Below are 17,041 nucleotides of genomic sequence, written 5' to 3'. Positions count from 1 at the left end.
TTCCTAAGTTAGAAACTAAGTGTTTGTTTGTTGTAGATTATAGATATTATAATTAGTAAGTTAGAACTTAACTAATAGTTTCTTAAGGATAAAAAATTAAAAAAAAAAAAAAAAAAATGGGGGCTACATGTTGCTGACATGGAAATCCGTCATTTTTAAACGGAAAAATAGATGGAGGCATTATTTTCATATTTTTCCATAACATAGGTACCACCTATAAAATAAAATAATAATAATAAAATTTAATAAAATTAAAAGAACAAAAAATAAAATTTTTAAATCACATTAGACAAAAAAAGTATTTAACCCTTTAAGTTCTGAAAAGATAAAAGGAACAAAGGAGAACTCTCTATAAAGAAAAGAAAAAAGACTCCTTTTACCCTCTACTAAAAAAAAAAAAAAAAAAAAAGCCCTCTAACTCTCACATGCTCTCTTGGGTCCTAAGGAAAAAGAGAAAATAAATATAAGGGAAAAGAAAAGATAAAAGAAAATGGGACAAATCCCTCTCAACCATTAATGATGTTTTTGAACTGATTTTAATATCTCAAAACATTATTTTAGATATTTGGTAAGTTTCCAAAAAGCTTTGCTTTAATGTTTTATAATTTTATAAGTTTTTGTTATTTTAAAATTTAAAAGTATTGTAATGTTTTAAGTTGTATATGTTTTAACAGGATATTCCAAGTGGCATATTTAAATAATAAATCACGTATTTGTGATGTCCGAATAAAAAGTAAATGTTTTATTAAAGTGCCGTTACGTTGTCTAAAATTCTAAAAAGTATTTTTAAGCATTAGTAACACTAATGCTGTTATTCTACCAAGATTTTATAAAGATTAAAATAAGGATTATTTATATTTATGCCGTTATCCTATTCAGTTATTTTAAATGTAGAACCCATTATTTATATTAATGGAGTTATTATGTTTATTTGATAAAAATGTATATAAGCTTTTAATACTAAAGTCGTGGTAATGCTAATTTTAATTTAAAAGGTATTTTTGACGTTAATTAATAAATGCCGTAATAATATCCACATAAAAATAGGTGGACATACAACCGGCCTATTTTATATGCCGTCATATTATTAGGAAATTATGTTAAGTGGTTAGAAAACAAAAATGATAAAGGTGATAAAATAGGTTTCTAAGTAATTTTGTACTAACACACTATTACATGTACAAAATTATATTGCAGTGAGCACTTGTGTGAATATTGTCTGAAGCAAGATAGAACTGTTAGTATTCTACTCACTGAGGATGATATGTGGTTGACTTTCTATAATTTTGTGTTTCTGCTTTATTTAATTGTATGCGAGTTGTTTGAAACATTGCATATGTCATTATTGTGTGTATTTTGCTCATGGAGAATGATACTAGTTTCTATAATGTTATAATTTGTGCTTTATTTGATTGTATGCGAATTGTTTGGCATTTTACATGTTTTGTTTGAAACTTTATATATGTTACTGTTATGACTAATAAATGGGTGACTAATAAATCGTCGCTATCAATAGCATGGGAACGTCGTCGCTACCCATGGTAAAAACGTTAAATAAGTTGAGAAGTCGTTGCTGCCCATGCCAATTTAATAAAGGAAATAAATGAGACTGTACTTATAAAACTGTAAATGAGATTGTGTATACATATATATAACTGTCATCATATTGTTTCATATTATACTTTTAAATAGATCAGTAATTCATTATATTATTAAAGACAGTTAACTCACTTGATCATAATGTAGAATTGTGGTGATAACCGCAATCACATACATATTTATGCATGGCAAGAGATACGTCAGGAACATCAGGATTATTATACCGATCCTATTGTTTGTGAATGAGCTTTTATGTACTACTTATTAATATGTAATATTTATATGTGTTGGTTTGTACAAAGTTAAAACAATGGTTATATTATATCAGTGCTGCATGTGGCACATACGTTAATACCTGACATATAATTATTATGTGAGAACATGTTGGTCATATTTTATTATATTCCTAAGTTTTAAGAAAATATATATATATATATATTCTGTTGCCAAATCTCAACTTTGATCATATCGTAATTGCGCGTGAAAATTCGAAATTTTCACGCACACCTTTTGTAAAAAGCGGGGTGTTACAAATCCAACTAAAATTAGAAGATCTATATATATAATAAGTGTATTATATTGACATACACCTATTCAACCCCTCTTTTTGGTGTTGTTTAGAATTTGGTTTATATTTTCACACTTCTAAGTCCTGACAGTGTCGAAAACATTTGGTGATCTTAGGTGATGACTGTCGGAAATATTTGTTGGTTAGGCTGCTCCAAATTTGGTTAGGATCCTGTCTTTGAAAAAATTGCTTATCCTTGCTCGTTGAGCTACTCCAAAAGGGAACATAAAGGTGTTTGGATCCTTCCTGAACTCATGCTTGGAAATAACAACCATTTAAAGGAAGTTGAAGCAGGAGAAGCATTGACAAAATCCGAACAAGAGCTGCTGAAGAGGAAGATATCGAACACCGAAAACACAAGTCTCCACTGCAAGATCAACAAGTGATACAAGGAGACTAAAACCAACAAAACCCAATAAATAAATAAATAAAACAAGAAACATAACAGAAAATACATAATAAATTAAGCAAAAGACAAAAAAAAAAAAAAAAAAAAAAAAAAAAAAAAAAAAGAAGAAGAAGAAGAAAAAGAAAGAAAGAAGTAAAGTGACACGATCAATCTTCTTTACACTCATGTGTATAAGTAAATGTAACATATTATATGAAGGATCAACGTTGCCTCTAAACTTAATGTATTTTATTGAGCATATTTATTCAAATTTTAATTATTATTTTCAAATTAAATCATCTAAATTTTATCATATCAGCTTTTCACTTTCAAGAATCAAAATATGATAATTATTGTTGAGGGGATAAATGTTGAATTCGTGTGGTATGTTCGGAATTGTGATTTTGTAGATAAAAAGTGTAATTTTAAACTAAATCGTCAAAAAATTATAATTTAAAAATGCAGAAAACTGATTTTTTTTTTTTTTTTTTTTTCAAATCACAAGCAATTAGGTATTTTTTGAAAACGCAAAATTTATAAGGTTATCATGCAATTTAAAGATCAAACTAAAATTTTGTCAAAATTTAACTGCATTTTTAAAATTATATATTTTAAAATTGTTATTTTTAAATAATATTTTTTAAAATTCGAAATCTTAAGAATTTTAAAGAATTATAATTTAATATGAAGAAGGATTTATGGCTTGTTTGGCAAAGACATCTACAGAACAGAGTAGTGGGGTTGTTAGTTTTGAAATTAGTAAAAAGTGATGATGTGATATAAAATAAAAAGAATTTGTATAAAAAAGTGAAAAAGTTTTGTATTGTAGTGAATTTTTTTGTTTGGATAATAATAAAAAATTATTGATGTAATATAAAAAATGAAAAAAAAAATGAGAATGTTTTTATTTTGATTAATAGTAAAAAATATAAAAAAAAGAAAAGAAAAAAAAAGTACATAAACAGTACTGTTATATAATGTTGCTCGACAACAAACCCTTATTTCTAGGCTCGTGAATGACGTGTCTGTCTACTAGTCTTTTTGTTTTTTTTACTTGTTATCACTTTTCCACGAAAAGGGCTTTTGCATTATCGAGCACTCGAGCTTGATAACAATCCCACGTTCTACCGTACACAACTATCTAGGGGTGTTCAAACGGGGCGGTTATAACCGCTTTAAAACCGCTAACCGCCTAGCGGAGGCGGTTAGCGGTTATAGGGTTTTAAAAGCGGTTATAAATAACCGCTACCCGCTTATATATATATATATTAAAAAAAAAAAAAAAAAAAAAAAACTGACCTGAGAGCCTAGAGGTAGAGGGGCGTCGTTTTGGGCATTGCTGAATGCCCAAAACGACGCCGTTTTGGTAATATATTAAACCATATTTTCTAAGGTTTAGGTTTCCATTTAACCCATTTTCCATTCCCATTTCATTTTCGTTGCGCCGACGCCGTCTCTGCCCTCTCGTCTCTCTCGTCTCTGCCCTCTCGTCTCCGCCGCCGCTCGTCTCCGCCGCCACTACACTGTAAGTTTCTCCACCCTCTCTCGTCTCTGCATATATTCTAAATGCCTGTTTTGCCGGGGCTGTGCTAATATCCTCGGCCAGTATCTTTCTTCTCTCAAGACTCTCTGTCGACTGAAGTAGTATGGAAGATTCATATACTCATCTATTATAGGCCTAACATATGTATATGGTTCATCAATATCACTCATTCTTTTATTAATTAGTATAACTGTATATATATATATATATATATATATATATATATATATATATATATATATATATATATATATATATATATATATGCTGGCGAGCTGCTATATATACTTTCTAGAGAAAGTAGGGGGATCCCTCATCCCTGCATGTATAAGTATATTAAGAGTTATGTAAGAGTTAGAATATATGCAGAGAGGAAGAAGAAGAAGATCGAGGAGTACTCTTTAGCCCCTTTGCGGATATTAATTAATTGTAGTTTAATTTCCTATTATATATCATAAATGTTTCATCATTAATTAATTACCATTTAGGTATGTCATGTGAGCAATGCCCATAAATGTATTATGTCGTACAATTTGTTGATTTGGAGACCATAGTGTCGCTAGTTTTTGAGTAAGTTTCAAAATCACATTTTTATCTCAGTGTATTGGCGTGCATTTCCTACTAATTATTTATTTTATTTATAATTTAATGCGAAAATATGCATTGCTAAAGAAGAATTTTAATCCTAGCAAGAAAGGAACCTACTGGCTACTGTTACTTTATCTGAAATTTAAGGTTGTGATTGCGAATAATTAGTTAATCACATCTGCCACTGCTGGTGTTATATGTAAATAATGCATTTTGTAAACGATTGCGAATGGATTAAAGTTCTGGATGGTTGTTTAGATTTATGGTATTATCTGTTATTTATGATTGAGAACCAAAAAGAAATCTCTTGTTTCAATTGATTGATAAATGTGTATATTTGAAATTGAATTTGTAGTTTTTATATTCAAATATACACATTACAGTAATCTCTTTAGTTTCTTCTTATTGTGCATAAGAATTGTTATTTGTATTTAAATGTGTATATTTGAATTAAAGTGGCAGATGTGATGGAGGATGCTAATAGTAATAGTGGTGCAATTGGTACTTCTTCGACTCCCGCGGGTAGCCCTGCCCCTGTTCTTATGGATGAGGATAGTCCCGGAACACCTTCCTCCATAAATACTCAAAACCCCTCACAATCCAAGAAACGACATGTTAATCAATCTCTTGCATGGGAGCACTTTAAAAGGGTGGAATCAATTGATAAGGAGAACCCTAAAGCTTGTTGCAATCATTGCAAGAGATTGATAGGGTGTCACTATAAAAGACAAGGCACTTCAGCTATGATGACCCACCTTACCTATAACTGTCCAAACTCCCCACTTAGAAAACCAAAAATTGCCAAAGATCAAACTTTGTTGCAGATGTCAGTTAAGAAGGCGGTAGAAGGCACCCAACTAGGATATGTAAAGTATGATCCGGACCGTGTAAGGCGTTTGCTTGTTCAGTATCTCATCTTATGTGAGTTGCCTTTTAGTCATGTGGAGAGTGAAGGGTTTAGATTATTTGTGAATGGATTGGAACCTAGGTTCAATTTGCCTAGTCGTGTTACTATACAAAGAGATTGTTTGAAATTATATGAGGAAGAGAAGGTTCATTTGAAGGCGTTGATGAGCAGTCAAAGGGTTTGTCTCACTACTGATACATGGACATCCATACAAAACTTGAATTATATGTGTGTTACCGCTCATTTTATAGATTGTAATTGGGTGTTGCATAAGAAAATCGTGAAGTTTTGCCTAGTTCCCAATCATAAGGGTGAGACTATTGGAAGAGTGTTGGATAATACAATGCAAGAATGGGGGATTCATAGTATCTTCACAATTACAGTTGATAATGCCTCATCTAATGATGTAGGTATTGATTATGTGAGAAGGAGGATAAAGGAAAAAAATTCAACTGTTTTGGGGGGTGAGTTTCTTCACATGCGGTGTGCTGCTCATATTTTGAATCTTGTAGTGAACGATGGTTTGAAAGAGTTAGAGGACTCTATTTGTAATGTTAGAAATGCAGTGAGATTTGTAAGGTCTTCACCGGCGAGGATGGCAAAGTTTAAAAGATGTATAGAACAACTAGATATTCGAAGTAAGAAAGTGGTGTGTCTAGATGTTCCTACTAGATGGAATTCAACATACTTAATGCTAAGCATTGCTGAAAAGTACCAAAGAGCATTTGAAGTATTGGGGGAGGAGGATAGTCAGTTAATTGTTCCTACATATATTGATTGGGAAAATGTTAGGGCATTTGTGAAGTATTTGAAAACTTTTTATGATGCCACAGTGATAATTTCTGGTTCAAATTATGTCACTGCTAGTTTATTTTTCATGCAGCTTCGTATTATTCAAGATGCCTTGAATGATGGGTGTCTTAGTTCTGATCACATCATGAGTACTGTGGCTGTCAGTATGAGAAGTAAATATGAGAAGTACTGGGGGAGTATGGATAAGATGAACTTGATGTTATATATTGCTTTTGTCCTTGACCCGCGCTACAAGATGAAGATTTTGGTGTGGTGGTTGAAAAGGTGCAATGGGCCAATATGGGCGGATAAAATAGAGAAAAGGGTGAGAGAACTTTTGGATCGTTTGATTGAGCAATATAGTAAGTTTCAGGGGATTGCGATATCTCAATTTAATGCAACTTAAAAAAGTGCAAATAATACTAACTTGAATGTAGATGATGATGATACAGAAAGTGCAGTGGATAAAATTCATAATCTCATCTCCCAACACCTTGAGGAAGAGAATGATTTTGAATGTAAGTCGGAGGTAGATAGGTATTTGTTGGATGGGTGTGAAGCAGCAATAAAGGACTTTGATGTTTTAAGTTGGTGGAAGATTAATGCACTTAAATATCCTATCATTGCAGCAATAGCCCGTGATGTATTGGCTATGCCAATTTTCACTGTTGCCTCTGAGTCCGCCTTTAGCACTGGGGGGACGTATATTGGATCCCTTTAGGAGTTCATTATCTCCACTTACCGTTGAGGCGTTGGTTTGCACACAAAATTGGATAAGGAATACTCCAATTGACATTCGGGAGTTGGAGGAATTTGTGGAAAGCTTTGATGAAGAAGGTAAATGTTTGTAAATTAGTTGTAACTTTTCATTTGTACAATTATTATTTTTGAAACTTACTTAGTTACTTTTCAATTAACTAAAGCTTCTTCTTTTGTAGATGACGCTCAATCAAGGAACGAAGCATCCTTGGACGGTGACTATGCATGTGGATTTGTAATTTTTGAATTTTGGATTTGTAATGTCTTGGACTATTTGGTTATTTGGATTTGTTTGGTTTGGAATTTGGAGTATGTGCCTATGTGGTTATTTTGGATTTGTAATGTCTTTGAGTATTTGTTTATTTGGATTTGTTTGGTTTTAGAATTTGGAGTATGTGCCTATGTGGTTATTTTGGATTTGTAATGTCTTGGAGTATTTGTTTTGTTTATTTGGATTTGTTTGGTTTTAGAATTTAGAGTATGTGCCTATGTGGTTATTTGGATTTGTAATTTTTTGCTTTTGAATTTGGTTATTTTGGATTTGTAATGTCTTTGAGTATTTGATTATTTGGATTTGTTTGGTTTTGGAATTTAGAATATGTTTGGATTAGTAATTTTGTAACAAAGGACAAAAGGCCCAAAAAGTATTAAATTTTTTTTTGAAAAATCTGTACAAAAAATGGCCCAAAAAATCTGCCCAAAAAATCTGTACAAAAAAAATGCCCAAAAAATCTGTACAAAAAATGGCCCAAAACAGGTGTAAAAATAGCCCAAAACCGATTTTAACCCGACCCAAAACCGGTCTAAACCCGGCCCAAAACCGGAATTCGAAAGCGGTTTCAAACCGTCGGTTATAACCGCTAACCGGCGGTTATAAAAATAACCGCCTCCGCCAAGGCGGTTAGCGGTTGCGGTTGGTAAAATAAAAATAACCGCTAGGCGGTTAGCGGTTAGCGGTTTTAGCCAATAACCGCCGGTTATAACCGCTTGTACACCCCTACAACTATCCATATTCTACGACATGAATCATTGCCACGATAGATAAGTCGTGTTGTCATAAACTTTTACAGGCTTTTTCACTAAAGCTTTTATTTTGTATTTTTAAAAAAATTATAATAAAAAACTCAATAAAGTAATTATTTTAATTTTTTATAATTGTTGAAATAAATATATGAAATAAAGAATATATGTGAAAGAGCGAAAGAGAGAACAAAAATATATTAATGACTGCATTGTATTGAGTAGTGATACATAACATATTACAAGAGACCTCTATATATAGAGATGCTATGAGTAATGACTAAAGAACCCTATAGTAATTAAGATAGGGAATAAATTCTAATAGAAAATGCAATAATATATTATAACAATCCTAATAAGAAAGGCAATAATATATTCTAACATCCCCTCAAATTCAAAGTAGAAGATTCTAGAATCTTAAGTTTGAAATTAGAAGCTGAATTTAAATGCAGCTAAAGTCGCTGGTTGGATCAAAACGGTGCCGACGAGAATGGGCAACAAAATAGGCAAAAATAAATCTAAAAGAGGGATCAAAATAGGCTCTGATACCATGTTAAAATAAATATATGAAATAGAGAATATATGTGAAAGAAAGAAAGAGCGGAAGAAAGAGCAGAAATATATTAAGGACTTTTTTTTTTATATATATATATTAAGCACTACATTGTATTGATTCTTGATATGCATTTAACATATTAAATATTTCATGTGTTGAGCCTTACCTATTAGAAGGAAGTCTGAGCCCACACGTGAGGGGGAGTGTTAAAGTATTGATTAAGTGATTAAATTTACATCTTCTTATCAACTTAAGGTTTTAGGATAAGTGGTGATTTTACATGGTATCAAAACCCTTTGACTAACACCTCACGATCTTGGTTTCTTCTTCGCTGCAACACTCTTTTAGCCCTTTTATCAAACACGTCTTACCCATCACATGGATCTGCCTAAAAACCAGAGCTTCATCTCTGCCACTCCCAATATCCCAACTCCATCCACACAGAAACTCTCATAGTTTTTATCTATCTTAGTTTTCATCTCCATCTCCCCAAATTTTCTCTCTTTCACTCAAAAAAAAAAAAAATGCATATCACAAGCCCCTTGCCACCAAGTTTGTGTGCTCCACTGCAGCATCACCTCTGACGTCTTTTTTGGCATCCTTCCCCGACGATTTCTCCACCGGCCAAGTCTCCCACTTCTGGCAACGTCTCCGACTGCGAATCCTCAAGTTTTCGTGCCTTTTCCATCTATTGTGAACTCTCCTCCTAAGGTTGTCCACAAGTTGCAGTTTCTTTTTTTTTGTTTTATTTCCTGTCTATGGACGTTTTATGAAGAAGATGTTGCAAAAAAAAAAAAAAAAAAAAAAGGAAATCTCTCTTTAGCCCATAGTTGACCATTCTTTTCTTTGGCCCATTGTTGGCCCAAATTTCAAGTTTGAGACATGTTCAAAGACCCAAACTCATTTAAGCCCATAGTTGGCCATCTTCTCTTTAGCCCAATCTCTTGTTTGTGATAATGTTTCAAAACCCAAGCTTGTCTTTAATTTCTTTTGGCCCATAGTTGGCTTTATTTTTACCTTTAAGGCACAGTTTGCAAACTCGGGCCAACACACACAAAAAAAAAAAAAAAATAATAATAATAAAAATTCATGATGATTATTCGACCCAGAAGACAAACTTAAGGAAGTTCCTCCCATTAGTTTGCGGGTGAGTGTTAGAAAATAAAGAGCTGTTGCAACATATCAAGAATATCTCATTGATTTTCTCTCCAATATCTTTCCTTATTTTCCTACTTGATTTCCTCAATATTTTTCACTTTAATATTTCCTGATTGTGTGCCATGATTAGTGGGATGCACTCCCCTCTATTAGCCTATATATTCATATCTTTTGTAATCAAAAGTATTCAATGAAATAAGAAGTAAAGTAGTGTTTTCTCTCTTTTGTGTTCTTCTCTTCTTTTCTTCTATCTTTTCTATTTTATTTTATAATAATCAAGTCTTTGAATAATAATAATAATAATAATAATAACAATAATAAAAAGTATTTAAATATTCTACGGTAGGTTGGCTTTAATATAATTTATTTTTAATCCACGAAACAACAAATATTTTATTAATTTGGTAGTCTTTTAATAATCTGCAAAATGAAGTGGTCTTGACTTGAACTATGCAAAATGTTTTAAGTAGAGAGCAAACAGCTGGCCACCTCATTTGACTTTTCAAGTGTGGTAAACGGTTGAATTGGAAAATTTTTGTTTGAATAATAGTAAGAATGGGTTTATGTGATATAAAGTATAAAAAAAGTTTGGAATTATTTTATAAAAAAATAAAAAAGTTTTATTTTGTAGTGTATTTTTTTTAGTAATAAAAAATGATTAATGTGTATAAAAAGTGAAAAAAAAAATAGAATGTTTTGAAATTAATTTTTTTAAGACAAGTGAAAAAAAAAACTATTACTATTAATGAACACTTGAGATTCACGACCTCTTTTTCTTTCTGTCTTTACGAAGAAAGAAAAACGCACTCGATCTGTATGCTAATGCGGTGTGATTACCATAGAAAACAAATGATGCTCCATTTATAATGGCGCGAGTTGGTTAAGAAGGCCAACAGCGGATCGTGGAGAAGGAATACAATAGCCCCCGATCCCCTCCTCCACTTTACTTGGTGGCGGGTGAGAGTCATGGATTAAGATTTTTTATAATTATTGATTTGAATTTAAGAAAATTTAGATAGGTGATTATGAGAGAGTATTTATGAGACCCATCTGACTGAATCATTGGGTAACACAATTTTTATTTGGCCAGGTGAATCTTATAAATAATCTCTCACAATCACCTGTCTGAATTTTTTCAGTCACCCAACGTTAACATTTCTAAGCTCAAGTGTTCATTAATAGTAGTAGTAGGAGATATTTATATTAATTTTCAATGTATCTAACTCTTCTTTTCTGCAGGTTTTCAGCAAGTAGGACTTCCAAGTAGTCCTATCCCGAGAGATAGAAAGACAACCACAAGGGTATCAGGCAAAAGCTCGAACTTGTTGAGACAAAGAATTCTCATTATTTGAATGTGTTGGATAAGGAAATTGGAGAGTAACTGTTGAGAATAATCTAACTCAGATCAGCCCATCCTTAAATCATGAGTCTTCAGGTCAGCATTGGCTCAAGAAGGAGAAATAGCAGAACTCCTGCAAAGGTCCTATCTTGAGAGGTCTATACTAAGTAACCAAGATAGCAGGACTCCCGGGATAGTCCTATCTGGGAGATAGACACTAGATAACTATTCTCGAGAATACGAAACAGGAGGTATAATTGGATTGGGTCTCAGGAAGGCAGACATTTTGAGATCGAGATTCAACTTAGCCAGCCAAGGCCAAGGACAAGTATGTCTTGTGAACTCGGGTATCAACCGCATCCTAAGAAATTCAAATTAGTCCCAAGAAATCTGGATTAAAATCTCACAAAATAAGATAGACATTATGGTCCAGATCTTTTGAAATCATGCCCAATCCTTGAAAATTCGGAATTGAAGCTTATCCTGGATTCGTTGCCAAGGATCTCACTCGGTGGTTGATGAGGAAGCCTTCGGAGTAAGGGTACACATCATTCTGCTTATAAATAGGCCCAAACCTCAAGCATTAACCCAAACTGAAATTTTTTGGATTAAGCAGACGATTATTCTCAAAAGTTAACTTAAGCATCGAAGTGAGACTCTCAAAAGGGTCTATGAGGTTTACTTGTTTTGCAAGATTATTGAGAAAACCTGAAGAGCTTAAAAGGACGAGTCGTGTTCATACCATACCGGAACTGTACTAACAGTTATGACAATAAATAAAACATTAGAGAAAAAAAGTTTTTTCTATAATTTTGTACATGCGCATTTGTTACTACATAATTTTCTGTCTTTCAAATCTTCTATTCCAATAACAATTGATAGCTTAATTGATTGAAAATATCTCAACGCATATAATTAAAAAATGCGATTCCATAGAGTATAAACAATATAGCAAATAGAGCATATAGTATTACAGTATTAAAAATAAAAAATGTGGCAGATTATGATTGAGTGCGAAAGCCAAAAGTTTGTATTAAGGTTTTTTTTTTTTTTTTTTTTAAAAGTTGTAGACTACAATTCCATAACCCTTAAGACTCTTAAAACAATAAAAATAATGGAACAATAAAATGTTATTACAATGCAATCTAATACTATTAGAATTACACAAACTTCAGATTGATGGTAATGAGATAATAGAGCATATAGTCTGTATCAAAGTGAGAACTAGCAAGATAATAGCAGCTATGGAAGCAGTAGTCCTCCAAGGATTGCTAAAATAATCACGTCTCAAGGTAGCCTTCCGACTATGCCAAGGATCTTCATAAAATGCATTCAAATCTTCACAAAGACGACAATAATCAAAGTTTGTGTTTAAAACAGAAGCATGCTTGTCGAGATTGTTGACCAAAGTTGCTACTGTATTGCTGTCGCCTGAAACATTAACCAGAATCCTTTTTTGCACAAGTAAATTCACATCTTTGGTAGTGTCAATAAGGAAATTCAATATGCAAATATAATCGGAAACATAACGATCCCGAGGATAGTAAAATTGCTCCAGGGCTATGATGTTTCGAAAGAAACACTCTGTGAAATTTTTTAGTTGAATGCATGGTATTTCCAGCACTCCGTTTGTGAATTTTAAGTCAAATAAACATTTGCTTGAATTCACCTTAAACTTCACTCCTGCCTCGTGCAACTGGCTCGCAGTGTACAAATGCTCAACTCTTTGGCCACGGTTTCTTTTTGGTAGCTTATCATGTTGGGGTAGAAAAAATGTTCTTAACAAATCAACGAAGTGCATTATTTTCAAATTTGGATTGGGAGACATTTTTTGAGTGTTGTAACAATTAAAGAATCTAAAGGCAAGCCAAGTGAAGGTAGGGTAGTCTGAGTAAGATGCAAATGCAAGGTTAAATAATCCATCAATAACAAAGAAAGGAAGTTGATTTTCAATCAACGACAAGTCATGCCTCAAATTTGACCTTAATATTGTATCCTCTTCGTCACACTCCCATCCTTTTTCTGTAGGCATGTAGAAGATCAAGAAAGCCACAATAATGAAGCATGCATCCAGCAGGATCATTTTCACATAATCATCACTGGTAATTGTGCTAGTCTCTGCATAATAACGACGAACCTTTTCCTCCCCATCCCTTATAGTGCTTACTAATTTCTCCAGGTTTAGATCAGCCTTTTCCAGAAACATCTTAAAATATTTCACTTTAAGATTTTCCATAGTTTCCACTCTTTTCTTGCCACGATGAAAAGGCCCTATTGATACATACATAGGAGTGTAGGCTTTATCATTCAATTTGCGAAGATCTTGCGGAACCTTGTAGATACAAAATTCAGGTGATAAGGGAGAGAAGGGAGGCTCAGAGGTACCTCTGACACCGGTGTCTAGCATGTGTGTGATTTGAAGCACTAACTCTCTGTTTTGAGATTCATTTGCTTCTTGAATTTCTGCACTTGTTGATGCTGCCATCTAGCAACTTGTTTCTTAAATTTCCTAATGACAAAGACAAGGGTCACTAGCATTAAGAACATTGGAGGATATAGTTCCCATGATTCTGCACAATCTAGATTTCACTGTTTCTTTTTTTAGTTCTAATTTTCTTTTAGATCCTTCATACACACAAAATATTTAGATCTATATATATATATATATATATATATATATATATATATAACAGAGAGGGAGAGATTATTCTGCTTGTGAAATTAAAAAAAAAACAAAAAACAAAAAACAAAAAACAAAAAACAAAAAACAAAAAACAAAAAACAAAAAACAAAAAAAAGAAAAAAAGAAAAAAAAAGGGGAGGATTTTCACCTGAGTGTAAGGAACTTGAGCTCCTGCAAATGAATGTAGATCTGATGTGTGGCTAATATATATATATATATATATATATATATATATATATATATATATATATATATATATATATAAGTGAGAATAGAATAGACTATTTGTTGAGAAGTGTTGTTTCGCTTTGGGCAACCTTTGGTTGCTGCTATTGAATATTTGGGATAGACTGCGATACGTAATTTATACTAAAGAAGATGGTGGCTGAAATGAATTTCTTAAAAAACTCTAATTTTTCATTTATTTATTTTTTTTTAAAAAAAATTAATCCATTTGCCCTTCCCACCAAATTATGTTGGCCCTATCAATAAAATTTTTGGCTCTATTCACTAAAGTGTTTTTTGGCCTTACCCAATTGTAGAGACTAAGAAAATAAATAAGTATTTAACAGCTAATAAATTATATTTATTAATTTGATGGCACATTTATTAATTTGATGGGCCAATAATTAAATTTTAAGTGATTATTTATGTTATGGAATAAGATTAGTTTAAGATGAAATAATAGAGTTAGAATAATAATAATAAGTCTTAATTAAATAAATAATTAATCATTTAATAAAGTGTTGTTCGAATAAATGTAAGATGAAATATTAATTGTTAAAAAATTAGATTATAAAATTGTGAAGTTGTGCTATAATTTATAAAAAATGAAGCATTAAAATTAAAAAAAAAAAAAAAAAAAATCTCAACCACTACCGCACGTCATCCTATGGCTAGATGGGACAAGATAACCTAAACTTCTCCCTGACTTTTTCGACCACACACGTCACACTACATCTTATTTCTTTGGGAAATGCTAGACATACACCCAACTCCCTACTCCCAAATCCCTACACCCTAACGTGGCAATGCCACATCAGATTTTTTTTTCCTTTTCATTTTCTTTCTCGTCCACGACCCCCTCTCACTCTATCTCCACCATCTCCGGCACTCTCTCTTTCTCCCCTCTCGCCGGAAATCAGATTTTTTATTTTTTCGTTTTCTTCCTCGTCTACAGCCCCCTCTTCCTCTCTTCTTTCTTCTTTTTCTTTTCCTCTTCGTTTTCTATTTTTCTCTTCTTCCTCCCAGTTTCTCCTAATTCTTCTCTCCCTTCACTTTCTTGTTCTTCCTTTCTCGGTGAAACAGAGAGAGTGAGAGTGAGAGAGGGAGAGGGAGAGAGATACACGAAGAGAGACGAGAAGAGAGTCCTGGAGAGGGAGAGATCAGACCCCGAGAGTGAACCCATGAGGCTGGAGGACCGAACAGAGGGACCCGATCCTTCTGGGGGTCCGGTCAATGGTGGGTCGTCGGAGGGCGCGTATTCCGGATACTTTCGTGGAGGATTTTACCGGTGAGAAAAGAGGCGATTTCTGTCGGAATTTTCCGGTGGATTTTCTGCACTGAGCGGAAATTCCCCTATGTAAGTGATTCTTGTAATTTCTATTTGATTTATTGTTGATTTGCTTGATTTACCCTGTTGCTATGATTCACGTTTGAATGGGTTTTTGGTGGGTTCGGTTAGATGGTGATCTAGCCGAGTGTGTGTGGTGTTTGCCCGGGTCCCCTGTTTCGGCCGGTTGTGCGTAGAGATGTTGGATCTTCTGTTTTGGTTGTGTGTAGCATTTTGGCCGATTGTATTGGTGACTAGAGCTCGAGATCTGGACGGCCGGCGAGAGGAGAGAGAGAGTGCCGAAGACGGAGATTTCTTGGGGTTGTACATGTTTCTTCTCCGGTCAGGGGATGGGTGTGCCAACGCTGAGAAGAGGAAAATAAAAAATACTGATGAAACAGAAGGAAGAAGAGAAGCAAGGGACTGTCGACGCTGAGAAGAGAAGAGAAGAATGGGTGTAAGTGGAAAGCTGATGTGGCTGTTGCCAGGTCAGGGACTCAGGGTGTAAGAAGATAGGAGTAGGGGATGGGTTAAGTGTAGCATTCCCCTATCTCTTTTCCTTTTTCCTTCTCTTTTCTTTCTCTTATGTTCTTTTCCTCCTCACGCACGCACGCACGCAGTTCCGAGTTCGTGTATCCGGCACACCCTTGTCAGTTGTCACACTATCATCCATTCATCCGACTTTCATAAACACGTGGCACTTCTTCTTTTTTTAAAAACAAAAATTCATGAAATGCGCGGTACTCTCATAACAAAACAGAATTCAAAAACTTTCTCTCTCTGTCTCTGTCTCTCGCTCTCATCTTCTCGCCGGAATCTCCCCCTTTTCGACGGACCTCACGTTCTTCCGCCGTATCTCGCTTTCTCTCGCCTGGAACCATCGGATCTCGCCGGAACTCCCTCTCTTCTCGCCAGGTTTTACCGTAAACTCTCTCTCTCGACGGATCTCGCCAGGTCTTGCTGTAAACTCTCATTCTCCCACAGGATCTCGCTTGCTCTAGCCGGGAACCTACGGATCTCGCCGAAACTCTCTTGCCGGATCTATCTCACCGGAGGTAAGCTTTCTCTTGCCGGAACTCTCTTTTCTCAGATATGATTTTAACATGAATTTTTTCTTTCATGAATTTTCTTAGAATAGATTTCTTTCATGAATATTGCATTTGACTCTCGATAGCTCTTGATAGTTCGAATTTTGTGATTACTTATCTAATTGTAATTTACACGATGAAATGATAACATAATTCAATTGATTTGGGACACGATGAAACCGTCCCTTGCTGGCTTTATTTTCTGCAATTCTGAGCCTTTTTTTCTTTTTGAGAAAATTTTACTTCTGAGATTTTTTTTTTTATGCAGTTAAAAATGGGAGCTTTTGTTCGAGATATTAAATGTGAGTAATGAGGAGTAGCACTCAATCCTTCCGCCAGATTTTAGAAAAATTCAAAGCAGACGAAAAGCACTTATTGTATCAAACAGCTTAGAGCATTCCTAGTAGCCTCACCAAATTTTACTCACCAAAATAGTTAAAAATCACTTTTTTCTATTCTGGTGAGCCACTTTATTAAAATTTCCCTAGCAGCCTCACCAAA

General features: G+C 33.7%; 1 protein-coding gene and 1 long non-coding RNA gene across 5 annotated transcripts; one reads left to right on the top strand and one right to left on the bottom strand.

Moving 5' to 3' along the window:
* Nucleotides 1–12,303: 12,303 nt before the first annotated feature.
* LOC133882717 (UPF0481 protein At3g47200-like) lies at nucleotides 12,304–14,110 on the bottom strand. 4 transcript variants are annotated; one of them, XM_062321930.1, is made up of 3 exons: nucleotides 14,049–14,110; nucleotides 13,603–13,726; nucleotides 12,304–13,488 (listed from the first exon to the last, which is right to left on the bottom strand). In XM_062321930.1, exons 2-3 carry the CDS (start codon nucleotides 13,700–13,702, stop codon nucleotides 12,389–12,391), a joined length of 1,200 nt encoding a protein of 399 aa, XP_062177914.1. In that variant the 5' UTR covers nucleotides 13,703–13,726; nucleotides 14,049–14,110; the 3' UTR covers nucleotides 12,304–12,388. The 4 variants fall into 4 exon arrangements, with proteins under 4 accessions (XP_062177914.1, XP_062177913.1, XP_062177916.1 ...); XM_062321932.1 differs by having other exon boundaries at nucleotides 12,511–12,648; nucleotides 12,887–13,726; XM_062321933.1 differs by having other exon boundaries at nucleotides 12,546–12,668; nucleotides 12,887–13,726.
* An 817-nt stretch (nucleotides 14,111–14,927) lies between these two features.
* LOC133882719 (uncharacterized) lies at nucleotides 14,928–17,041 on the top strand. Its single transcript, XR_009902712.1, has 3 exons — nucleotides 14,928–15,482; nucleotides 15,585–16,507; nucleotides 16,809–17,041. It is a non-coding gene; the product is annotated as an uncharacterized LOC133882719 (long non-coding RNA).

Source organism: Alnus glutinosa, chromosome 11, assembly GCF_958979055.1.
Source record: "Alnus glutinosa chromosome 11, dhAlnGlut1.1, whole genome shotgun sequence".
Classification (NCBI taxonomy): Eukaryota; Viridiplantae; Streptophyta; class Magnoliopsida; order Fagales; family Betulaceae; genus Alnus; species Alnus glutinosa.
This window is presented reverse-complemented; position numbering and strand designations above follow the sequence as displayed.